At 34.4% G+C, this 22,146-nt stretch overlaps 1 protein-coding gene across 1 annotated transcript; it reads left to right on the forward strand.

Moving 5' to 3' along the window:
- The first annotated feature begins 43 nt into the window (after window positions 1–43).
- Window positions 44–21,350, forward strand: RNF212 (ring finger protein 212). Its single transcript, XM_009491507.2, has 12 exons — window positions 44–155; window positions 1,768–1,829; window positions 6,568–6,642; window positions 9,435–9,491; window positions 10,984–11,042; window positions 13,178–13,242; window positions 13,332–13,395; window positions 14,196–14,241; window positions 15,576–15,639; window positions 17,819–17,891; window positions 18,682–18,878; window positions 21,313–21,350. The coding sequence occupies exons 1-12, from the start codon at window positions 44–46 to the stop codon at window positions 21,348–21,350; spliced, it is 912 nt and encodes a 303-aa protein (XP_009489782.2).
- The last annotated feature ends 796 nt before the right edge of the window (window positions 21,351–22,146 follow it).

Genomic DNA, 22,146 nt, shown 5'->3' on the forward strand with positions numbered 1-22,146 from the left:
GCAGCCGCCGGCTCCCTGCCAGGCCCTCCTGCCCCTCTCCCCCATGGCCATGCCGGTCTTTTGCAACGTCTGCTTCTGTGAGCCCCGCAAGCCCACCCCGCGGTTCAGCCTCACCAGCTGTGGCCATGTTATCTGTGAGACGTGCCTCCAGAAAGGTAATGGCTGCTGCAGGCACGGGCGGCTCGGCGCTCTGCTTCAGCGTGTCAGGCAGTGCCAGTGTGCACACATTTACCTTAACTGTTAGCATTTCTGACTCACTGTGGAAAAAAGAGGCACTTGAGCATTTCTTCTTGTCAATCAAATGTTACTGATAAACCTTTTCAATTCTTGCTGTTGATTTTCTTTAAATAGTAAAAATCACCTGTGTGTGCCTCCAGATAGATCTGGCTGGAGCAATGTGGCTTTAAGAGCAAGCCTTAGACACAGAAAACTGAAGGCTCTAATAAAAGTTGAGTCTGGGTACTTATGATCCATGATTGCATTGTGGAAAAGATGGTGTTCTGTTCTGTCTAATTTTGGAAAGAGCATGCTTTTTCGTTAGTGAAAGAGCAATTGCAAAACATAGGATTTGCTTAGGGCAGGTTTTGCAGTTCGTCTTAAGACATTTTAAATCTCAGTATTTATTGTCACTGAAACACTAGAAAATTTTCAGCAGTATTAGGAGGATTGGGGGTGATGTTTTGAAGCTCTTGTGCGTTGTATGCAACTCCCGAGTATTCTAGGACTCTTGTGATGTGCTTAGATGAAGATCTGTGGAAAAGATAGCGGAATAAGGAAGTTTCTTTTCAAAAGAAAAAAACAGCAGACAAATATGAATGTTTTTTGCTTTGAAGTCATGTTAAATGACCTGTTTTTTGTTAGGGCATACAGGATAAATGATCAATCTGTATTTCATAATTAAAAACTTTTGACTAAAAGTTTTCACAGGGTTGCTGTTGAGGAGAGAGGATCATAAAATACAGCCTCTAAATACAACTTTCAGACTCCTAGAACCTGAACAACAGCTTTCCTTTCTGCTGTTAATATTGTTTGACAGAAAAAAAACCTGAGACATACATCTTTTTGCTGTGAATGTAATAATAATGATAATACCAGGTTTAAAATGTATTTAGTCTTTAAAAATGTTTATAAACATTGATTCTTAGAATCCTTGGAAAGGAAGCACCTAGTTAAAATATCAATTATAAATATCGTAGTCATGTGCATTTACTAGAAATATTTGCTAATATGTGTGCAAATAATCAGAGTCATTTTAAAAAATTATAAAGTTCTAAAAAGTGATGTGATGAATTTTTCACTGGAAAAATTCACAAGGTAAAATTATTAATTCTTTGAAGTTAAGGTTTCATGTATTTTATCGAGAGAACCAGACTGGGTCCCAATCTAAAAAGTCACATATCTGGTTGACTCTAACTCATTAGTGCACTTAAGCATACATTTAATTAAACCAGGCAAGTAGTCCTATTTAAATCAAAGGAACTAAAATTCACCTGCATTCAGTGACACTAATGATATTCATAAAATTATTTACATGAATGCTTATTTGCAGGAGTAAGACCTGATGACATTCACACTCATTTTCCCTGTGCAACCGTGTGTAATGGTTATAGAATCAAATTCTTTATTAATTTTTATTTGCATTTCTTGTATAACCTTCAGATTCCTTCCACAAGTTCCAAACAAAGGTTTAGACATCAAATTCTATTAAAAATTTATTCAATATCTATAGAGTTTGATGTATATTTTAAATGTGTCTTTACCTTACAGGCAAAAAAGATGAATGTTTGATCTGTAGAACTCCTTGTCGTACATTATTCCTTTCAAAAGAGGTAAATGAAGATTTAGTATTGTTGTATTGCACTAATCTGTAGTTTGCTTAACAGCTGAATTATTTGCATTACAAAATATTTCCCTTTTGTTTGCCAACTGTGACATGAATATTAACTGATGATAGGTTGGTAGACTTAGATACTTATGCACTATACAGTTTTTAGTTTCATGGATTTCTTCAAATAAAAGCCTACGGAGACTCTTTAGGTTTTCAGATTCTGCTGGACGGTAAATCACTCCAGCCTTTTCAAGAAACATGACTGGCTACTGTGTAACATCAATGACTACTTAAAAAATGTGGAAAAATGTTTATTGACTTTGGCATTTGTACATCAGAGAAAGTGGACTGTAATGAATTATTTCATGTAATGGACTGAATCGAAAATCTGCACTGCGGCGCATTGGTGTTTTCAAGTGTATTGGGTTTATTTCCCCATTTTCTCCTAAGCTTACTACTTTCCTCATGGCCATGTGATTAAGAGAGGATCTGAAATATTGTTGGGAATTCTTGTTATTCACTAGAGAATGAATAACTGTTAATTCCCTTTCTTGAGAAATCATTAGAAAGATTTAATTTTCCCATTTCTCCCAGGAACTGTCTTCTCCTTAGCTGATTTCATAAATGGGTTGTGAAAACATTTATATTTTCTTAGACTGATGCCTACCTAAGAGACAAGCCTGCGTTGCAATGGTAGAAGAAAAATACTAAGAGCATTCAATACAGCTAACACGTAAAGTCCTACAAGGCTGTAAGGCAATCATGTATACGATATAGAGGACAATTTGGGACTAACCCTGAAGCCGTGACTTTGAAGGAGGGCATGATTTCTTTGGATATGTTTAAAACAGCTGATGTATATCTAAATACAGAAATCTCTACCTCTACATACTGTATATAAAAAAGTAAAAAACTGTTACACTATATTTCATATTTGTAAACAACAGAATCTTGCAGAACTGGAACAGGGTGAAGAAGACAATGCTGCCAAAAATAAAAAATTACAACAAAACAAAAGAATGCAAGCATAATACAAAGGAACAATGCACACAGTAATTAAATTAAAAAAAAAAAAAACAAAAGCCCCTCATAAAACTTCTAAAGGAGGTATTTTAAACTTTCAATATTGGCCTACACTGGCTGCAAGTTTTGTTATTAATTTCAGCCACAAAATAATTTAGGTTTCCAAGAATCTCTGGAGGTCATCTTGTCCAACACCTTGCTCAAAAAAAAAAGCTGATTTTGAAGTTAGATCAGTCTTAAATTGCAGCATTTCAACAGAACTTGGTAACTTGCTTCAAAAATACTGAAAGAATATAAAAATGCAATTATTGGGATACTAACAAAAATATTAGATGTTTCATTAGAACCTGCCACTGCTCTGGAGGACTGGAAGGAAGCAAATTACCATATTCTTTAAAAAAGACATTAATGATGATTGCTTAGCCTTGATTAAGAACAGATAAAATGATTGGAATGATAATTAAAGACGCATATAAAAAAGTCATGGCTTTATAATTCAGGAACCTGAGTGGAAATATGCCTAGTAACCTTTATGAGCTTGATGCCATGGAAGAATTCCCAATGAGTAGGAGGTCTTATATATGTGTTAAAACTCCTCATCAAATTGTATATTGGGGTAATCAACATCTACACATTAAATATTCTCATCTTTACAGTAATGCATGCTTGTCACCTTTATATCTTCCTTCTACGTCTCATGATCCCCACTTGCTTTTTCCCAGAGGATGGTTAAGTGTTATGATAAGTCAGAATCTCGCTGTTCATTATTTCAGAATATTATGTTAACATCTGCTACTCCTCCATGCAACAGACCTTTATTTAACAAACCTTTATTTTAAAGAGGTTTTTAAATCAGCAACAAAGCTGGTTGGTTTTTATTTTTCTCAGATCTGATAGGTTCTTAAACCAAGATCATTGCTTTGTTAGGACCCTAAATAGGTTTCTAGAGCTTGCCTCCTGTGAATACTTTTTAGAGATACCAAAAGTATTTTTATGAATACATCAATTTTTTTTAGATGAAATTTTATTGTCTTGTTGGTATTTTCTTTACTTAAATACCATAGATAGGCTAGACTGTGCTGTCTATCTGCTTTTCTCTCTGAGTCTGCCAATTCACCCTGTGGAAATTTTTGAATGCTTTGGCTACTGTTGACCAAATTCAAAAGAGCAGAGGAAGTTTCAAATGAATTAATTTCCTCCTGTGAGTTCTATAAAAACTAGTAGCTGGAGAAAGCAAGGAAAAGCAGTTTAGCTCCCCTGGTGAGAGAAGTGAAAGTACAACCCATCAATAACCAGAAGTGCATTTGGCAGCCACATGCACAGTTCTACAGTAACCAAACAGTGCATGCCATCTTTGCGCAGATGAATTGCTATACAGGAATTGCTATACATTGAAGTAGCTGATATCAGAATAGGGGGAACAAAAGATACAAATCTGTTGCAAATCCAAGGTATGAACTTAGCTCCTCACGTAATTGTTTTTTATACATATGAGACTCAATTCCCTCTTACTAAAAATATATAACATAAGCAGACGTTGAAATTGGATTTCGCAAATGCAGCTGTTATTTAGTTTTGGATATTTGACTTTATAATAGTGTTATACTATTTTTGGAGTATGTAAAAATATTGTCTCTCTATATGTTTGTACATTTCCAAATGGAGCAAAGACTAGTTCTTTTTTATTTCAAGACAATATTTTTAATTTAAATGATAGCATTTATCTTTCTATTTTCTTAGTTGTCTAGAAAACTGTTGCTTCATTCACAGGTGGCCTACTTCTTATTCCTTTCAATAATTCACCTTTCTTTACTTTTTCAATTTTTTAAACTTTCTGAGATTCTTTAGGACTTCTGGGATTAATTTGTTTTTTGCCTGCCACAGTTTCAGTTCTTTCTGCCTGGATTTTGAAAGGTGGTTCCTTACATGAAGGATGCCTTTTTTCTGGCACAATTTTCTTTTTATCATCTAAATATGTTGGGGTTGTTTTTGCTTTTTTATTCAACTTTTGGCTAGTCATAAACCTACCTTCTCTTATACAATGACAATATATGAAAGAGAACATTCCAGTCTACAGTTTACAGGTAGTTTTTTTTTTTTTAGTTAGATTCCTCATTTTTAAAAGCTGTTTACAGTTACAGTAGAAGATGATTGAAATGTGATCATTGTTAGTTCTTAGTAATACAACTATTTTAACTTAATACTATAACTAGTGTAACTATTTTGGGGTTGTATTTTGTTTGTTTTTCTTATGTATAAATTAGGAATATATGTATTTTGTATTAAAGTAACACTTCACAATCACAAGAGGTGATTTGAGACAGCCAGCATGGCTTTACCAAGGGCAAGTCCTGCCTGACCAAACTAGTGGCTTTCTATGAAGGAGTGACTGCAACAGTGGACAAGGGAAAAGCAATGGATGTCATCTATCTGGACTTCTGTAAAGCGTTCGACACAGTGCCCCACAACATCCTCCTCTCTAACACCACCTGCTGGAGTGGGTCCAGAGGGCCACGAAAATGATCTGAGGGCTGGAGCATCTCTCCTACAAGGACAGTCTGAGAGAGTTGGGGCTGTTCAGCCTGGAGAAGAGAAGGCTGCAAGGAGACCTTATTGAGGCCTTTCAATACTTAAAGGGGGCTGATAGGAAGGATGGGGACAATCGTTTTAGCAAGGCCTGTTGTGACAGGACAAGGACTAACAGTTTTAAACTAAAGGAGGGTAGATTTAGACTGGATATCAGGAAGAAATTTTTTACAGTGAGGGTGGTGAAGCACTGGAACAGGTTGTTGAGAGAGGTAGTGGAGGCCCCATCCCTGGAAACCTTCAAGGTCAGGTTGGTTGGAGCTCTGAGCAACCTGATCTGGTTAAAGATGTCCCTGCTCACTGCAGGGGGGTTGGGCTGGATGATCTCTAAAGGTCCCTTCCAACCCAAAGCATTCTATGATTCTATGATTCACTAAGTTATCTACATTGCTTTGTAGATTTGCATAGATGTCCAAATGTCACTATCATTCTGAAATTCCCTTTGTATCTTGTAGCATTTCTTTCTCACTATAAATAATAAATATGTTCCTGAATTATAACGATAGCTTAGGTGCAGAGCACTTACTCAACATTTTCTAAAAACACGGCCATTTGCGAAGCTACATCATGATCTCTGATTAAAAGTCTCAGTCATAAAATAGCTGAAACATTCAACTACCATTTTAAGGCTTTTTTCTTATTCTAGGATAGCATTCTGCTGCCCAACAGGCAGGAGAGATAAAAGGATCCCAGTCAGCATTGGAACTATTCCGAAAAAGCACTTTGAAACAAAACTGATTATAAGATGCATCCATGTGGCTGGGGATGGTGAGAACCAAAAAGCCCAGAAAGGGACTGCCAGAAACCTGGCTGTTGGCCTGAAGACAATGCCTCTTCCAGGGGACCACAACATCTTCCTTGAATGTCCTCTGGAAATCATTGTTGTCTTAGTTACAATAAGTATGTAAGAGTGTGATATATTTAAACAAAAGCACAAAGCCTTCCAGATGGTTAGTAAAGACATTAAATAAAACTGGTGTTGTTTTCAATTTCTGTATCATTCTACTCTTGATCTGTCCATTTTTTATTTATATACATCAATCAATTTAAGGAACACTTCACAAAATGCTTTATCTAATATAGCTTGCAAATAAAAATGCTAACATTGGTATACTTTCTTTTCTTGGTAGACAAATCCTGATATTCAATCACTGTTCATGGGAATAGATACGTTATGCAAGAAATATTCAAAAGAAATAACACAGGTGAATCTGCCTTATAACTTTTTAACTCTATAAAATAACTAGCAACTTCTACTGATTTTTATATAAACGAGAAAAATATATGAGTGAATGCTTGAAAATGAATTTATGCCTGTTACCGTCTTTACTTAATTCCACAGTTTCAAAGTTCTTAAGAAAGCATAAATTATTCATCACGGTCACTGTTTATGTTTTCAAACTCTCTCTGAGGACCACTAGTCTGGTTATTTTAATGATGTAAAATCACTTTTAATGCCATGCAATGAAAAATTACATCTGCCAGAACCTTAAACATGCCCAGATAGTGTGCCCTAATTATAGCAATAAAAAGTTACATAGCGAAAACCTGAGCTGGCTAAAGGCCTGAGCTGAATGCACGCTCTCTCTTTTTTTTTTTTATTAAAATCAAAGAGAGCAAGTTAACAACGATCCCTGATCTCAAAGGCTAGGCTTTATTAAAAATAAGAACAACCTAATTCCTAAAAAGCAAAAAAACCCAAGCCAGGTCTGCTTTTTTTCAGACAGATGCAATAAAAGGTTTCAAGGTAAATTTCCTCCCTGCCTTCTGTAAACTCCAGGCAGGATGCCTTCCTTCAGGCTTAGTTTCCTGTCCAGAAATTTAGTAGCTGTCTGGGTTAAATGGATACATAAAACTCCCATTGCTTCCTCATTTTCTGCATCTCTTCAGCTTGGCTTTGGGACTTGTCCTTGTCCCTCTTACTGAACATTTCAGTGGCAGTTTCAACCACTCCAGGCTGAACTGTAGTAGTACATCCTCCCTGAACCCACCTGCAACCTTAATTGTGTATTCTCATCTCCCTTGGGCTGGTACTTGTTTGGTCTTGTGGCGAGCTTGCTGATCCAGCAGCAAAGTAACTCAGGGAAGATCACCTGCTTTCTTTAATGGTGATTATGGGTTCACATTTGCTCTACTCTATGCTTCACAAACTTCTCCAAAGCTAAGCGTGGTCCCTTTCCTCAGCACTCCTAAAATACATAGGAGCATTTTAACAGCATGTATGATGATCAGCAGTTATTCTGTAAACTGAACAAATCCAGACAGCTATACCTCCAATCACACGCAAATACAAACTTCTGTAATGTGTCAAAGAAAGGAAAAACCAGACACAATCTCAAAAGACTAAGGTGGGTTTTCTGTAGCCTGGGATAACATATGGGAAACTTACTGAAGTGTAATTAAGGCGTTAAGGTATGTTCAGAACTTCTACCAGCATCAAAAGGCATAAGAACAGCTTCTGCTCTGTTAGGGCAAAGGTTTCTCTTATCTAATATCCTGTCACAACAGCAGGTGCTTAGGAAAGCGTATGAGAGCAAGGCTGCCGTGTAGTGAAACGTCTTCAAAACAGCCTCCTAGCTTTCAACGCTTGTGGCACAGGGATTTCTCAAGGTGGGGTTGGTGCCTTTGCATTCAAAAGCTTTTGGTGGATATTTTTCCCCATGTAATTGGCAAGTTGTTTTCTGAATATTAAGCACTTATCACAAGATATGTAAGGAGGTCCACAGGTTATACACTGTGTGACATTGATTTACTTTTTCAGTTTTTAACCTGCTACCTGCTAGTTTAATTTGATACTTTTGAATTCCATTCTAGAGGAATAAGTAACCCTTCCCATGCACTCTGTCTCTGCTAATCACTAGTTTTAGACTGCTAAGACATCCCTTCTTCAACTGTCTTTTTTCAGTCATGAAGACTTATACTCTATGTGGTCATTCTTTTACTGAAACTCTTACATACCTCTGATTAATCTGAACTATTTCTGGACCTACTATATCATTTCTGAGATGTTAAGCAGACTCAGGATATAGTAACATACATTTTTTGAAGTGGAATAGTGATGTTCCCTATTCTATTCCTTTTTTAACCACTTCTAAGATCTGATTTGCTTTTTTGACTGGTACTGAGCACTGAAGTGACATTTTCACAGATATCTTCTTTATAGAACCAAGACCTCATTTCTGTGTGGTGGGAGGCAGTTCAGAATCATTACTTTGTGAGCGGCTGTTTCTTCCATCAATGGTCTTCTGAAGACACTTCTGATCCTTTGATGAGTATCCAACAGGAATCTCCCAGGTTCTTCTACAGTGAATAAAACCTAACCATTTTGATTGGATACTCTGCTATGGATTTATCTTCTCTGAGTATTTCTTCTTGGTTGTCTCTATCCCTACACATTTTCTGGCAGTTTCTTTACACATGAGAAGAAAGATTTATTAGTAAGTTATGGCCTATTGTAATTTGTTCCTCAAGCTCTTGTCTTGCCTACCTTATATGTTTTTACTTTTAACCTGTCATGGTTTATGATCCTCATTTAGACACAAGAAGTGCTTACACACCACCAGACAGTGTGTCTAACAATTATTTTTTAATTAACAGGATATTTTTACAAGGCAAGTTATAATTGCCAGTAAGACACATTACTTTTTATGTTGCCATTAATTTTATGTGTTTGCTTAGCACTAATGAATAAGAAACACTGCAGCTAAACTGGCTTTCCAATGTCTTCACCATGGTATTGAACATAGTGTTAAAATATAAATTCAGTGAAATAAATCTAGCAACTGTAGGGTAGGTCATACTAGATTAAATAAACTTCATAAGACTTTATCAGTGATAGTAACTTGGAATGTTTTGTTAGAGAGGATTTAAAGATGATATGTTAGATACTTATTAAAATATTGAAAAATTTGAATACTGTGAAGTAGTTTGCCACTTTTTTGCTGAGGTTGCATAAATGTAATTAGGTGAAGCTTGATATAACTGTATTAATTTTTAGATTTCAGAATTTCAAGAAAAACATCGTAAACATTTATTAGCATACCACAGACAAAAGGTAACTCTAATTGTGGTTTGGTTTTTGGTTTGGTGGTTTTTTTTTTTTTTTTTTTTTGCTTATGTTTGCCTTGTTACTTTGGTTTATTTTTAGAAAATATATTCACCTTTTATTGGAATACTTAGAATAATTTATCAGGATTGCCTCATTTCTGTCATTATAAATACCAGGTTTTAGTTGTTTAAAATCTGTGAGGACTTCATTAATTATGATTACCATTATTTAATAAAACAGATTTTAGTTGAGGGGGTGACTGAAATTAAATGGAGACTCAAAGGACAGGGAGAGAAGAAACTAATTCACTGCATGGAGGAGAAAGTGGAAGAGGTGGGGAGAGATTGGTACACAGATGATAAGCCTAGAGGAAAAGAAGACTAGGGCTGACAAACTAAATGAGAAGCTTGAGCAATGGAGAACAAGACTAAGATATAGAGTGACAGGGTAAAGCACACCATTCCTGACATCTGTACTGGTCACTTTCTTGATTAAACCTAGCTCTCATTAGGAAAAAGAAAAAAGAAGAAAGAAGAATACAAAAAAAAATCACGTCTTATGTAAATTAGATTTTGTCTTTAATCTGTTTTGCAGAGTTTCACATCTGCAAAAAGAGCATAATATCTCCCACAATATGATTTTATAAAGGTATATCAAATAATGTTATTAAAGAATTCAAATAATATTGTGAGGAGAAGCATGAAGAGTTAAGAAAAAAATTCATAATTTGTCTTCACATCAAAATATCAATAGTGTGAAGTAATGAAGGACTGAGGTCACACAAAAGAAATTAAGGATAAAATATAGATGCAGTACCAAGGCTATTGAGTAAGTTTTTATGTCCTTCATAAAATATAATGTATGATCATGTAATGAAAGACTGTAAAAAATACACATACTAGGGAGCTGACCTAATGTTCTTGACCTTAACGTTCTTCAATTTTGCAAGCTCATAACATTCTTTAGTGGAGATATTTTTGGTTGTTTCTATAACACAATAGGAAATACTCTTCACATAAGCTTATAACAAATAGATACTGCAAAGAACTGAATAAATTTTGAATCTAAAATAAGAAATATGGGAACATGGTTTTCGGCATTTTGTGTAGTTATTGGTATCTTTTCCAGATAATTCCATATTAAACGCAGCATAACTTTTATATCAGATATGGAAAAGAGGAAGAAAAATAAAAACAAACTATTTTTAAGCATTTTTATTAGTATTACTTTATCCAATATTACCAGTACACTTAACAAAAGGTAATCAGACTAAGTCTGTAACTGCCAAAAAGAAGCATATCTTTTTCAGACTGACTGTTTAGTGGATCCATGTAACAGCTATAGTCTTGCCCCAATAAATCTGGAATAAATCTGCAATGATACCTAAGATTAAAACCAATAGAAGACAGACTTTCAACACTTTAGAATACTCTCTGTATGAAAATGAATTTATATATCACACAAATAGATTTTGTTTAAATCTATGATTATCTTACAGATGGTAAAGTTGGAAGAATCTCTCAAGAAAGTAACACAACAAATGCATCAGGTACAATGGTAAGAAGTTTAATGCAGCAAAAGTACATAAGAAATAGTCTTTGTAATCAGACAACAGTGTGTTTAATTGATAAAACAATAAAAATGTCATGCTTTATTTGCCTTTTTCATATATTGTGTTGTATAAATAGAAGCAGCAGATTTTCACAGAAATAAATGAACAGTGATTTCTGTCATTGGGCCCATTTTGTTCACATTAATCAAGTCTGTCAGGAAGGAATCCTTTCAGTTTTAAATTCAAGTCAGTAGTTTCTCTAAAAGTGAACTTTTAATAACCTCTATCATATAAATATTCAGTTTCAAAATTTTTATTTGCATTTACATTAACATGTTCATGTTTTTTCCAATGGGTTTTCCACCATCAGCCTGGGAAGTACTGTGATATATTTCCTAGTATCTAGCCCATTTGCAAAGTTACCGGAGTTTTGTAACATGATTCTCATCTTCTCTATTTCTAGTAAAAATCAACTTCTTGGCTCATCTTAAATTAGCCTTTTTTCACAAATGCATCAAAGAGGTAGACAAAAGGTAGCTCATCATTATCCCCCTTCTCATTGACTGATACACCTTAATCTTTTAATCTTATTTATTTCCAACTTAAAAGCTCTTATGGATCCCTAAGTGCACTTTGTGCTATTACTCTTCATTTCATTAAGTTTTATTTCAATTATTTGTTTGAAAATATGACATTTTTTAAATTACTACATAGTTCTCCTCAATCTTGATGTAACTTTTTATCTGCAGAACTTTCTGTCTTCAGATTTCACAAACTGTGGGCTATCCCTGAGTCATAAACGGGATCAGTTGCAAAACTAAACTGAAGGGGACTAATGTTTCTGCACTCTCTTCACCCTTTTTTGTTGTTGTTTCCCTTTTAACATTATTTGTAATATACTTGCCTGAATTAATTGCTCTTATCTCTGCTTTAAAGTCCACATGGCCTATACAGCACTCTAATGTTTAAATTGAATTAATGCAGAAAAAGATGTACTATCTTATTACTGTTTAAAAATATCTGCTTACCAGAACATAAAACAAAACATCAGATTGATCTACTGTGATCCACCTATGGTGAAATTATTATGTTTTCCATATAGCTTTTGTTTCTATGTCCTATTTTATCCTCCCCATTTTCTAAGATTTCAAAAACTACTGGGAAATGAAACTAACAGGCTTGGTCTGCTTTTCCCTTTTAGTGAATGTGGGTAATTAGGAGTATTTAGTGTATAGTTACAACATACTTCTCCCTATAGATCCATCTTCTTAAGAGAAGCCCTTCATGAATACCACTTTACAAATACCAGTGATCAAGGATGTGGAAGTCTCCTTAATAAGCCAGTTCATGAAGCAAGCAATTTAATTGCAAAATTTTGTTGCTCTTTATTCCTTTTCTGTGTTTTTTCGGTATAGACTTTCTTTTGACTCTGATGCACATATAATTCTGTATTGTGCTCTCTTATGCTGCTTGGTGTAATATAACTGAAAGAAAAACAGTATAAGGGAAACCATGTACGTGGTGGATTATCATAGTTTATCTATTTTTATCCACTGCCTCCTTTTTCTTGTCTGCATCTCAATTAAATAGCATCTTGGTTATATAAAAACCAGAGTTCTTATCGAATTTCTGATTTTTCAGAGTTCTACCAAAAGAGTGTGACCTAGGGGTTTTCCTTGCATGCCTCCTATTTATGGCTATTAGCAAAGGTATCAGTTTTACATAGCTGTTGGTGAATAGCATAAATATGCCAACATTTTTTTTGATAACTAGATTTTTTAAAGCTTGGGAAATGTATACATCAAAACAAAGATTTTTGGCTCAACTGTAGTTAATAGCTGGATTTTAATATCTGCTGTTCCATAAAGTACTTTGCCATACCATTATCCTAAATTCATATTGTTGAGCATGTAATGACTGATACAGACATTATGATACAGAGAAGAAGTAGTTAATAGCTTAACAAATAGATTGTTATTTTGCTTCATGGCAAATAGTGTCATGTTAAAACCAACTATTAGTGGATAAAATTAAACTGGATAAAAAGCTTTGATTTTATGCTTTATTGAACCACTGGACAAATGAACTAACCAGACCAGGTTTCGATTTATATCTGTTGTTTCTTCTGTTTCCCCTTTAGTATGAAACCTCCTGAACAAACTTCAGAACTACCATTTTCCAGTACAAGTAGAAATCCATTTTCCAGTAAGAAGCATTGGTTTAAGATGCTAACTATGGAATACATATTGCTGGGTACAGCTATGTCCTAATAATAAATTTATTGATGATTTTAGCTCCTTCAAGAAAACAGAACTCTTCATGTTCTCTTCATCTTAGTCATCCTTCCACTTCTGAAACGTAAGTAAAAACTTGTTAATTTTCAATGAAAATCTGAACAGTGACAACATACTGATATTTTATACACAAAGCCATTTTTTTTGTAGTGAATTTAAAATAAGTATATTTCCTGATTTTGTGTTTTGTTTCTGCAAACCATGTAAGTATGAAAGAACTGGGGAGGGTCTTATCTACCCAAGTGTACATAATAACTACATGTATAGATTGCCTTTGTTCTCACTGGAAAAAACTCTAAGGCATGATGCACCTTATTCTAAAGACTTGCTGGATAGATAGATTGATTAATTAATGAGGAACTCGTCCGTTGACTGTAGGGAAAAACTAAATGACTTTTACAGACACATGTATATGTACATTGTAGTTGTCTAAAGTTAGATGGGATTACCTCCAGTAAGGCTCATCAAATTTCAAATAAATTGAACATACAGCTTGCTCAAACTAAAAGATTTCTATATCTGTGACTGTGACTTTAATTTTTATAAAAAATAAAATTTCAGAATGCCCTTGTTGTGGAGACAAGCGACAAATCTATAAATATGCATATTTATATATGCAATGCTAATCATAAAATAACTTTCTCTGTAAATGTCTAAACCAAAACTCAGAATCAATTAATAGATTTTTCTTCCACTAGCGGGTTTTGGAACAAGTCCTAAATACTCATATGTGCTATGCATTATGTATTATGCTTTTCCATTATTAATCAAATTTAACATGAGAATATAATGTAATTTTAGTCATTATAGTGAATGCATTATTTTTATCTACAATGTCATATTTCTTTTGACCTTTGTTGTAAGAATGGAGTCAATGGAGATTGATCCTGTACCTTCACCAATGAGGAAAGTAAGTTAATTTTTTGTATATAGGTTTATAAATATATATATGTATATACACATATATATGCTTTTGATTTCTCCTACTCTGTTAATACTGAAAAAAAATAGGACCTCCCCCCCTTCAAAACAATTCTTATGTACATGCTGATTTCAGCTATGCTTGATGCTTAGTAGAAGTCAGATGCTTCCCAAAAGGGAACCAAAAGGAAATAAATCACAGCATTGATTTCTGGAATTATATTCTCCACATACCATATACAGGCTTTTAAGCTTCTGATGCTAAATTAAATGCCAAATTCTTGAAATGTCAGTATGATTATATTACAAAAGTGTTGTAACTGTTTCCAAAATAAATGTCGCTAATGCATGAAACTGTGAGTTGCAATTAAATTTCAGTTCCAATATATTAAGGAATGGAAACATATGTAAGATTTCCACCTTCAGGAAACCTCATGTAGATGTCTGCAGTGCAGATCTATGCTAGCATCTCAGGGTTTCCTTTATAACCTATGGATTGGTTATATCCTCAGATAGACCTGTATCCATAGGTTTAACCTATGGATTATTATGTGTGACTAATCGCATTCTAAAGGACACTTATTGTTCTCATTCCTGTTTCTCTTCCTTGACAATAAAGGGAATTTTGGGGGATCGGGCTGGAAGTAAATGCTATGATTGCAGATGTCTGAAGTTACAAGAGGTGAATCACTTGGCGCTCTTAACTTCACATCACACTGATTTTCAAAACATTCCTGAAATTTCAGTTATGATGGATAAAAGGGTTTTTTTTAAGCCACAAATCAAGCCATTCATTATCTTTCACCTTTCATAAATAATTTTTTTTTCTGCTTGACCAGGTGATCTTGCTTTTGTCCATGTTCAGAGGCATCAACATGAGTATAATATCTTTACATGTTAAGAAAAAGCTATGTGTAGAAGTGAATGGTCTGAAAGCAGTGTTAGAACCTGGTATTTGAGTAGGGAATTGCAAGCTTTGAATAACATCTCTAAGATGAGAATGAAGGCAGGAGCTTTTCCTTTTCACTCTATTAGTATTCTGATTAGGAGAGGTAACACCCAGGAACAGATGCTAGCTTAAGAATGGAATCTCAGCACAGAAAATGATGTAAGTGTCTGATATTTTTCTTACTTGAATGTGAGAGAGAGGACTTCTTGGAATAAAACTAAAATGCATCTAGCCCCCACCCACCGCACCACCCCCCACTGAGTGCCAGAAATCTGCAGGCTTTATAGACCTCAAAAATGTAACACTGTTGCTTAAAATACCTTAATAATTAACATACTTACTACACTGTAATTAATACCTTGCCATTCATTTAGCCTGAGACACCGACCGGTCCAACAAGATTATCATTAATAACTCCACCACAAGATGGACGTATGGGTGAGTAAAAATAAAGTCTGTAACTGGATAATATTTCATAGAATCATAGAATCGTTTAGGTTGGAAAAGACCTTTAAGATCATCCAGTCCAACCAGTAACCTACACTACCAAGTCCACACTAAACCAATCAAGGGTAGACTAGACTAAACCATGTCCCAAAGTGCCACATCTACCCATTTTTTGAACACTTCCAGGGATGGGGACTCCACCACCTCTCTGGGCAGCCTGTTCCAATGCTTGACTACCCTTTCTGTGAAGAAATTTTTCCTAATTTCCAACCTAAACCTCCCCTGGCACAGCTTGAGCCCATTTCCTCTTGTTCTATCGCTAACTACATGGGAGAAGAGACCAACACCCACCTCCCTACAACCTCCTTTCAAATAGTTGTAGATTATGTTAAGAGGATTAATAAATCAAAATCGATACATCAACAATTTACTGAGCAAACCTGAATTGTGTTGAGGTATAAGGAACTTATTACGTAGACATCAATCCAGCAGATGGGAAATGGTTAAAAATTAAGAATGAAATAAGTCTTCCTAATACTAGCCTACTCTGTTCTGTGAATAATTACTTGTAACCAAAATGATTTTTGCTGAGCAATCATTGTCAATAGTTGCAAAGAAAATATGTAATCATGTGTATGCTTGAACAGAACAGGCATACTTGCAATATATGTTGTTGACGCTCTATTAATCTTCATAATTATATTTGTTTATAGTTGCCACAGATTAACATTGTCCATAAAGTCATGTTAAAAATCACATGAGGAAAAGTGGGAAAACTAAATGGAAGTTACAAATGTATTTCATAACAAAAGCGAGGTAATTAAGTTGAGAGAAAAATTTCTTCAGAAAGGCAATTTTTTTTTTTTTTTTCACCATATCACTGTAATAAGGTATGAGACATTTTGCCTGCCTGTACTTCCTTTCATTCCTGGGCTGTTGCAGAGCTTGGGTAACACTCTGATATAAATAAGTTGTGAAGCCTACTGAAATTAGTGCATTCTCCTTGAGTAGTCTTTATTTGTGAGTAGTTTCCCAGAATTCCTAGTGCTCTGCAGGTCTACCATTCATGTGTCCCTCCCATTCTTGGTTTTACATTTAGCATGTTTCTGTAACAGTCCATTATCAGGCAGTCTTTCAGCTAGCTTCAGCAGTTAATAGAATGCATCTCCAGCCATGTAAGGAGCTTTTAGCACTCCTGTGTTTTCACATGGTGCAAAAGTCCTGAAACAAAGACAAATGCAATTGCAATAAAATTGTAATGAAGGAGCAAAAATTGCTTTTTCTATGTTATATCTTATTTAGATATTCAGATCCTTCCTAAATGTGTGTTTGCCTATAAATTTATAACAAAATAGCTGGAGTTGAGGTTAACTGTTTTTTTATTGTGTCTAAATATAAATAGATATTTAATTAGATAGTGAAATTATATGTAGAACAGTTATGTGTTCAGCACATTTCAGAATCAACCCATAAAATTTTGCAGTGGACAAAGCTGAATGAATCAAAGCATACTTGCAAAAGTACGGGGAAGTAGAAACAATGATTTAATATTGAACTAAAGAAAGTTTCCTTCTCAGAGATGAGCAGGGCAAAAAAGCATAGAACTGAAGAACTGGACCACCTCAGCAGAGCTATCTTGATAGTCTAATAATAGTCTAATAAATGAGAGAAGTTGAAAGAAACCAACATGTGTTTAACTTGAAAAAGATTTGCAGGAATGATGCAATATGATGTTTTCATGACAGCTAAGCTCTACGCAGGATTAATCTACTGAGACTAAAGATAATTTTCACCTTTACCCTCTGTTAGAGTACTGCTGAGGACTTTTCATAGCTTTCACTTTTGTTGGAACTTCTTCCAGCAAGAGGTACTGGAAGACAACTCATGCCTCAGCAAAAGTCTTGTCTGTGCTAAAATGTAAAAACACATGATTAATTTTTAGGGCTATTTTAATCCTTTCTCAAGTGACATGGTGATGTTATTTTGTCAGCCAGTTCCTTAGCTTTCATTGTCTATTGTAATAGTGCACCATTTTTAATTCTTGAATAAACCGATCATGAGTTTGTCCCAAAAAATTCAATTAAAGTATTAATCTTTGTTTCCAAAGTTATGTCTTAAGTAAAAAAGGTAATTTATGTTGGTCCTGTTTTCAAATATTTGATTCTTACAGGTAGTGTATCCTACAGAAGTTCTCAGTCATCTGGAATAATGTCAAGTCAAAATAGTAGAGCAGGATCTACAAGGTAATTAAATAACTTTTCAAGATGTTACCATCTGCTATGACAGACTGAAATTTGTCTTGTCTGGCCTGTATTAATCTGTACGTTTGAAGGTTATATTCTGTATCTGGAGAAATGTTATTGTGCAGGATAGGTATCACCCGTATGAATGTGTTTGTTTTTGTTGGAAGGTTTTATTTTGAAATCACATTCTTCAGAAATGTGCAGAGATAATCTGAATTCCTGTAACTGTGAACATCTACAGTCGTGGTACTTTTATACAAAGAGTAGTAATTTTATTGTAAGAAAGTGCAACAACATGTCTGCTTTGTAATTCTTCTAAAAATCAGAGATAACAACACAACATCTACACAAGAGCTATTCTCTGAATAACCTGAACATCTTCATGCAGCATGTAGCAGGTGTTTCAGGTTTTTCTTCTAAACATTGAAAATGTCTCAAACTGTGAGAATTATTAACATAAAGAAAAATCTTAAAATGGTTCCAGAAAAAATAAACACTTGTTCTCTATAATCATTAAGCCAAACACATCTTCCTCGCACAAATTTCAAATATATATAACAAAATATTTCTTCTTTTCTGTCTCTGTTTCTCATATAATTTGTTTTGTCCTTCTGCTTTTTAAAATATGTACAAATCCTAAAGAAGTAAAAATATGATAAGGAATATATAGAACACAATAATTTATAATATTTGCTATTAAAATATGAGTGCTATGATTTAAGTGGTTTTGAAATCTCTTGTACTATGAAAGTAGCCTCAAATCATATCCATGAATTAATTTAATTAACAGATCCACACCTATAAGACTACCACATAGTGGATGTTCACTTACATCATCATCTGGATCACAAAGTAGTAGAAGGGGGCCATGGGCTACTTCTGATTTCAGAACCCCTCAGTTGTATCCATTTACATCACCTTCCCCACAGTCATCTGTAACAAGACATCCAATCACCATCTCTGGACTTCTGCAAAGACAACATTTAGGCAAGTATATTTTATAAAATTACAACATTTAACACTTCTGGAAAAATTTTCAGAATAACATATGCTTATTACTTATTTACTGGAGAACAGTAAATAAGAAATAAATTAAGCAACACAAAACTGATGTTTCAAAATTGGAAGTAGACTATCAGCAAAATAGGAAAAATGTTGATGTTTATGATCAGTATTTTGCCTTAGCCTTCTGTGCAATAGAATATCTGCTGTGAAAATGTGTTCTTGCTTCACCCCAGAATATTTTAACAGACATTTAAATCTAATGATTTCCATAATAGTTTTCTAGAAAAATACCAGTTCTAAATAATGCAAAGCATATGATAATTGCACAAAGACTAATCTTGCAACAAATCTCAAGTAAGGAGTAGAGAAAAGAAAAATATGAGGGGAGGAAGTGCAGTGAACTCAGTGGGAATCATAGCAAGACTGAGATAGTCAACAGGAGTCCTTTAATAAAACAGAATAGTTGAGTTGACACATGGGAAAGAAGGAAAAAAATGTCTATAATTAATAGAAGACAGTTCCTGTATGACTGAATGGTGTGTTGTAGAAAGTGGGTGACAGTTGACTTCTCTCTATGTCCAGCAGAGAAAAAAGGAACATAAAAGGAAATTGCAGTATTCTGAGAGTCAGAAGTGAAGTATTAGTTACCTCGTTGTTAGGAACTAGGAAATATTAATGGGAATGAACAAATCAGTGAACTCATTCTGAAAACTGAAAACAGAGAATGAACAGATGATGAGACAGAGAAGAGGAAGGAAGATGTGTTAAGGAACAGAAAAAAAGGTGGGGATATTAAAAGGGTTGAGAGAAGAAGAGGAGCCCAGAACAGTGCATGGGACAGAACAAAGACTATAGAGGAAGCAGGTTAAAGAATTTACAAAAAGTGGAGATAAGAATGCAGAATATTAGTGTAAAAGAAACAGCAGGATGGACCAAAGAAAAAAGATGAGAGGACAATAAAGGCTATTTCTCCTGTGAAACAAGAAAAGCAGAAAAGAGATGCTCTGGATAGTTACAACAAACAGTCCAAACACAAAAGCAAAGAATAAGGAAATTATGGGAAGAAAATTAAAGACAAAAGCATTTTCTAGTCTTTTATTTTTATGTTTTATAAATATTTATTTCATTGGACTTCTCTGTCAAATGCTCTGTATCTTCACAGTTTGGGAGGAAGGGCGTAGATGATAATTGTGATCATTTGTTGCTGGCCATTTTTCCCAAATTCTGTATGATATTAACTTTATTTCTTTTATTATTACTTATTATCCCATCACAGACTTCAGTAGTAATCGTCCCAATGCCATGATTTTTTCAGTCCTAGTACTGTTCTCTCATTTGCCAAATTTTCTGTCTCAACTTCACATTTCTTACAGATCTAGCTGTCAAGACACACACATAAGTGTCTGTAAATGACAGTAAAAAGGGAGACAGTCCAGGGTATTATTTATGGGTGCAGCATAAAACTAGCAAAAGTAGCTGCATAGAGACCAGCCCAAGAGGGGTGTAGGTAGGAATTGCACTGGGGCAGATGAATTCATAAAATCATAGAATCACAGAATCAATCATAGAATCACAGAATCATAGAACAGCCCAGGTTGGAAGGGACCTTGAAAGATCCTCTGGTCCAACATTTTGTGGGAAAGGGAGCCTAGATGAGCTTCTCTAGCACCCTGATCAATTGCATCTTGGAAACCTAATTCTTCTACTGTAAAGTTTACATCACAAGTGAAATCTTTGTTATTTACATTAAAAGGATAATTCAGCTATAAAATATTTTTCAGTCCATATTAATAAATGTGACCTTTCTATTGCAAGAGCAACACATCCCAAGCAGTTTTGTGTACATGAAACTTCATGAAACCAAAATAAAGATATTTTAAGAAATTCACTCTCATGCTCAAATTATGAATGCTTATGCTTATAGCTTGTGTAAGCTTACATCATAATTGTTTTTCTTGTGGAATTTCTGGACAGTGATATAGCATGTGAAATAATGCATGAACCTGATAGAATCTGTAAGTAATGTAGTAGAAATCGAAGTTTAAAAAAAAAAAAAGGAGTTATATTGAACTTAAGTATTAGTCGTCTTTGAGCTATACATTTACAAGTTAATTGCAGTTCATATGCAGAACAATGCTTTGGACATTCACTTGTGTAGCTGAAATTGGAATGTGGCAAAAGTGCTTTTATGGAAAAAGAAACCTAATTCTTTTATATAAATACAAAGGAACATATTTAGATTCATTAAAAAAGCCATACAAAAGTTCTCATCAAAATGCATGGGTTTATTTTTAATTTTTGATAGTTTTGACTTTCTCTCTTTCTTGAATATGTTCCCAAAATAATTTACATGAATAAAGTTTTCCATTAGTCTCACTAATTTTTTTTTCCATTTCTACTTGTATTCTTATTCTAGGATCGACTAATTTTGGAGGCCATTCAACAGAAAGATAAGCAAACATCTGTGAATTGTTTTGGTCAATAAGCATTTGGAGAAGCCCTACACAGTCTTTGGATATCAAAGTATTTGTAATTTCTATAAAATGGCAAATTGGCATAAACCAGCTAACTATTCAGCATGAATAATGTATTTAAAACATCACCGATCTTGCTGTTTAACGTCACAGTTGTTTTAAACAGCAGCACAAAATCCGCTTCCTGTTTTTAGAAATTTTCACTTAAAATATATTGTATAAATAAACAGCATTTATTAATTAAGTGTTAAGACAAAACATGATTATATATTCGCTGAGCATTTCTTGCTGTGAATGCATTGAGCTGCAGCAGAACTTTATTTTTAAATGGTTGCACCTGTACGGTATTAGAGATGAGCCCCAGTCCTAAAAAAAATTTAATTTATGGATTTTTGATTCCAGAATTCCACATTTTGGTTTCTTACCCAATAGATCACTTTTTGTTTGCACTGTTGAAAAGGGTAAAGTTTGAGGGATATTACGTTCTAGCAGGCTCTGCCGAGCTCATAATACAGTATGTGTTCCACACTGCAAGAAGTTTACCATTTGATTTAGGTAGCAATGATTTCTTCCCAAAATTGAATGAAATGGGGGAACTGGAATGAAGAGACAAAACACAGTGGAGACTACCTTTACTTTCACACAGGAATAGCAACTGGAGACTCTGAATGGGGCATGCTAGAATGTAACTTTTTCTTTCAAGAATAACTCCTATGTTGAAATTCCCACCATTTCTATGTATGTCTAGCAAAATTTTGGTATGATCGAGTCATCAA

Source organism: Pelecanus crispus, chromosome 4 (assembly GCF_030463565.1).
Source record: "Pelecanus crispus isolate bPelCri1 chromosome 4, bPelCri1.pri, whole genome shotgun sequence".
NCBI lineage: Eukaryota > Metazoa > Chordata > Aves > Pelecaniformes > Pelecanidae > Pelecanus > Pelecanus crispus.

Bases quoted from the DNA above. Each gene is read 5' to 3' on its own strand.
- RNF212 (XM_009491507.2), top strand. From the start codon at position 44: ATGGCCATGCCGGTCTTTTGCAACGTCTGCTTCTGTGAGCCCCGCAAG. The intron at 11,043-13,177 runs GTAAGAAGTTTA...TTTCCCCTTTAG, and splicing joins CAAATGCATCAGGTACAATG to TATGAAACCTCCTGAACAAA. The intron at 17,892-18,681 runs GTAATTAAATAA...TTTAATTAACAG, and splicing joins AGTAGAGCAGGATCTACAAG to ATCCACACCTATAAGACTAC.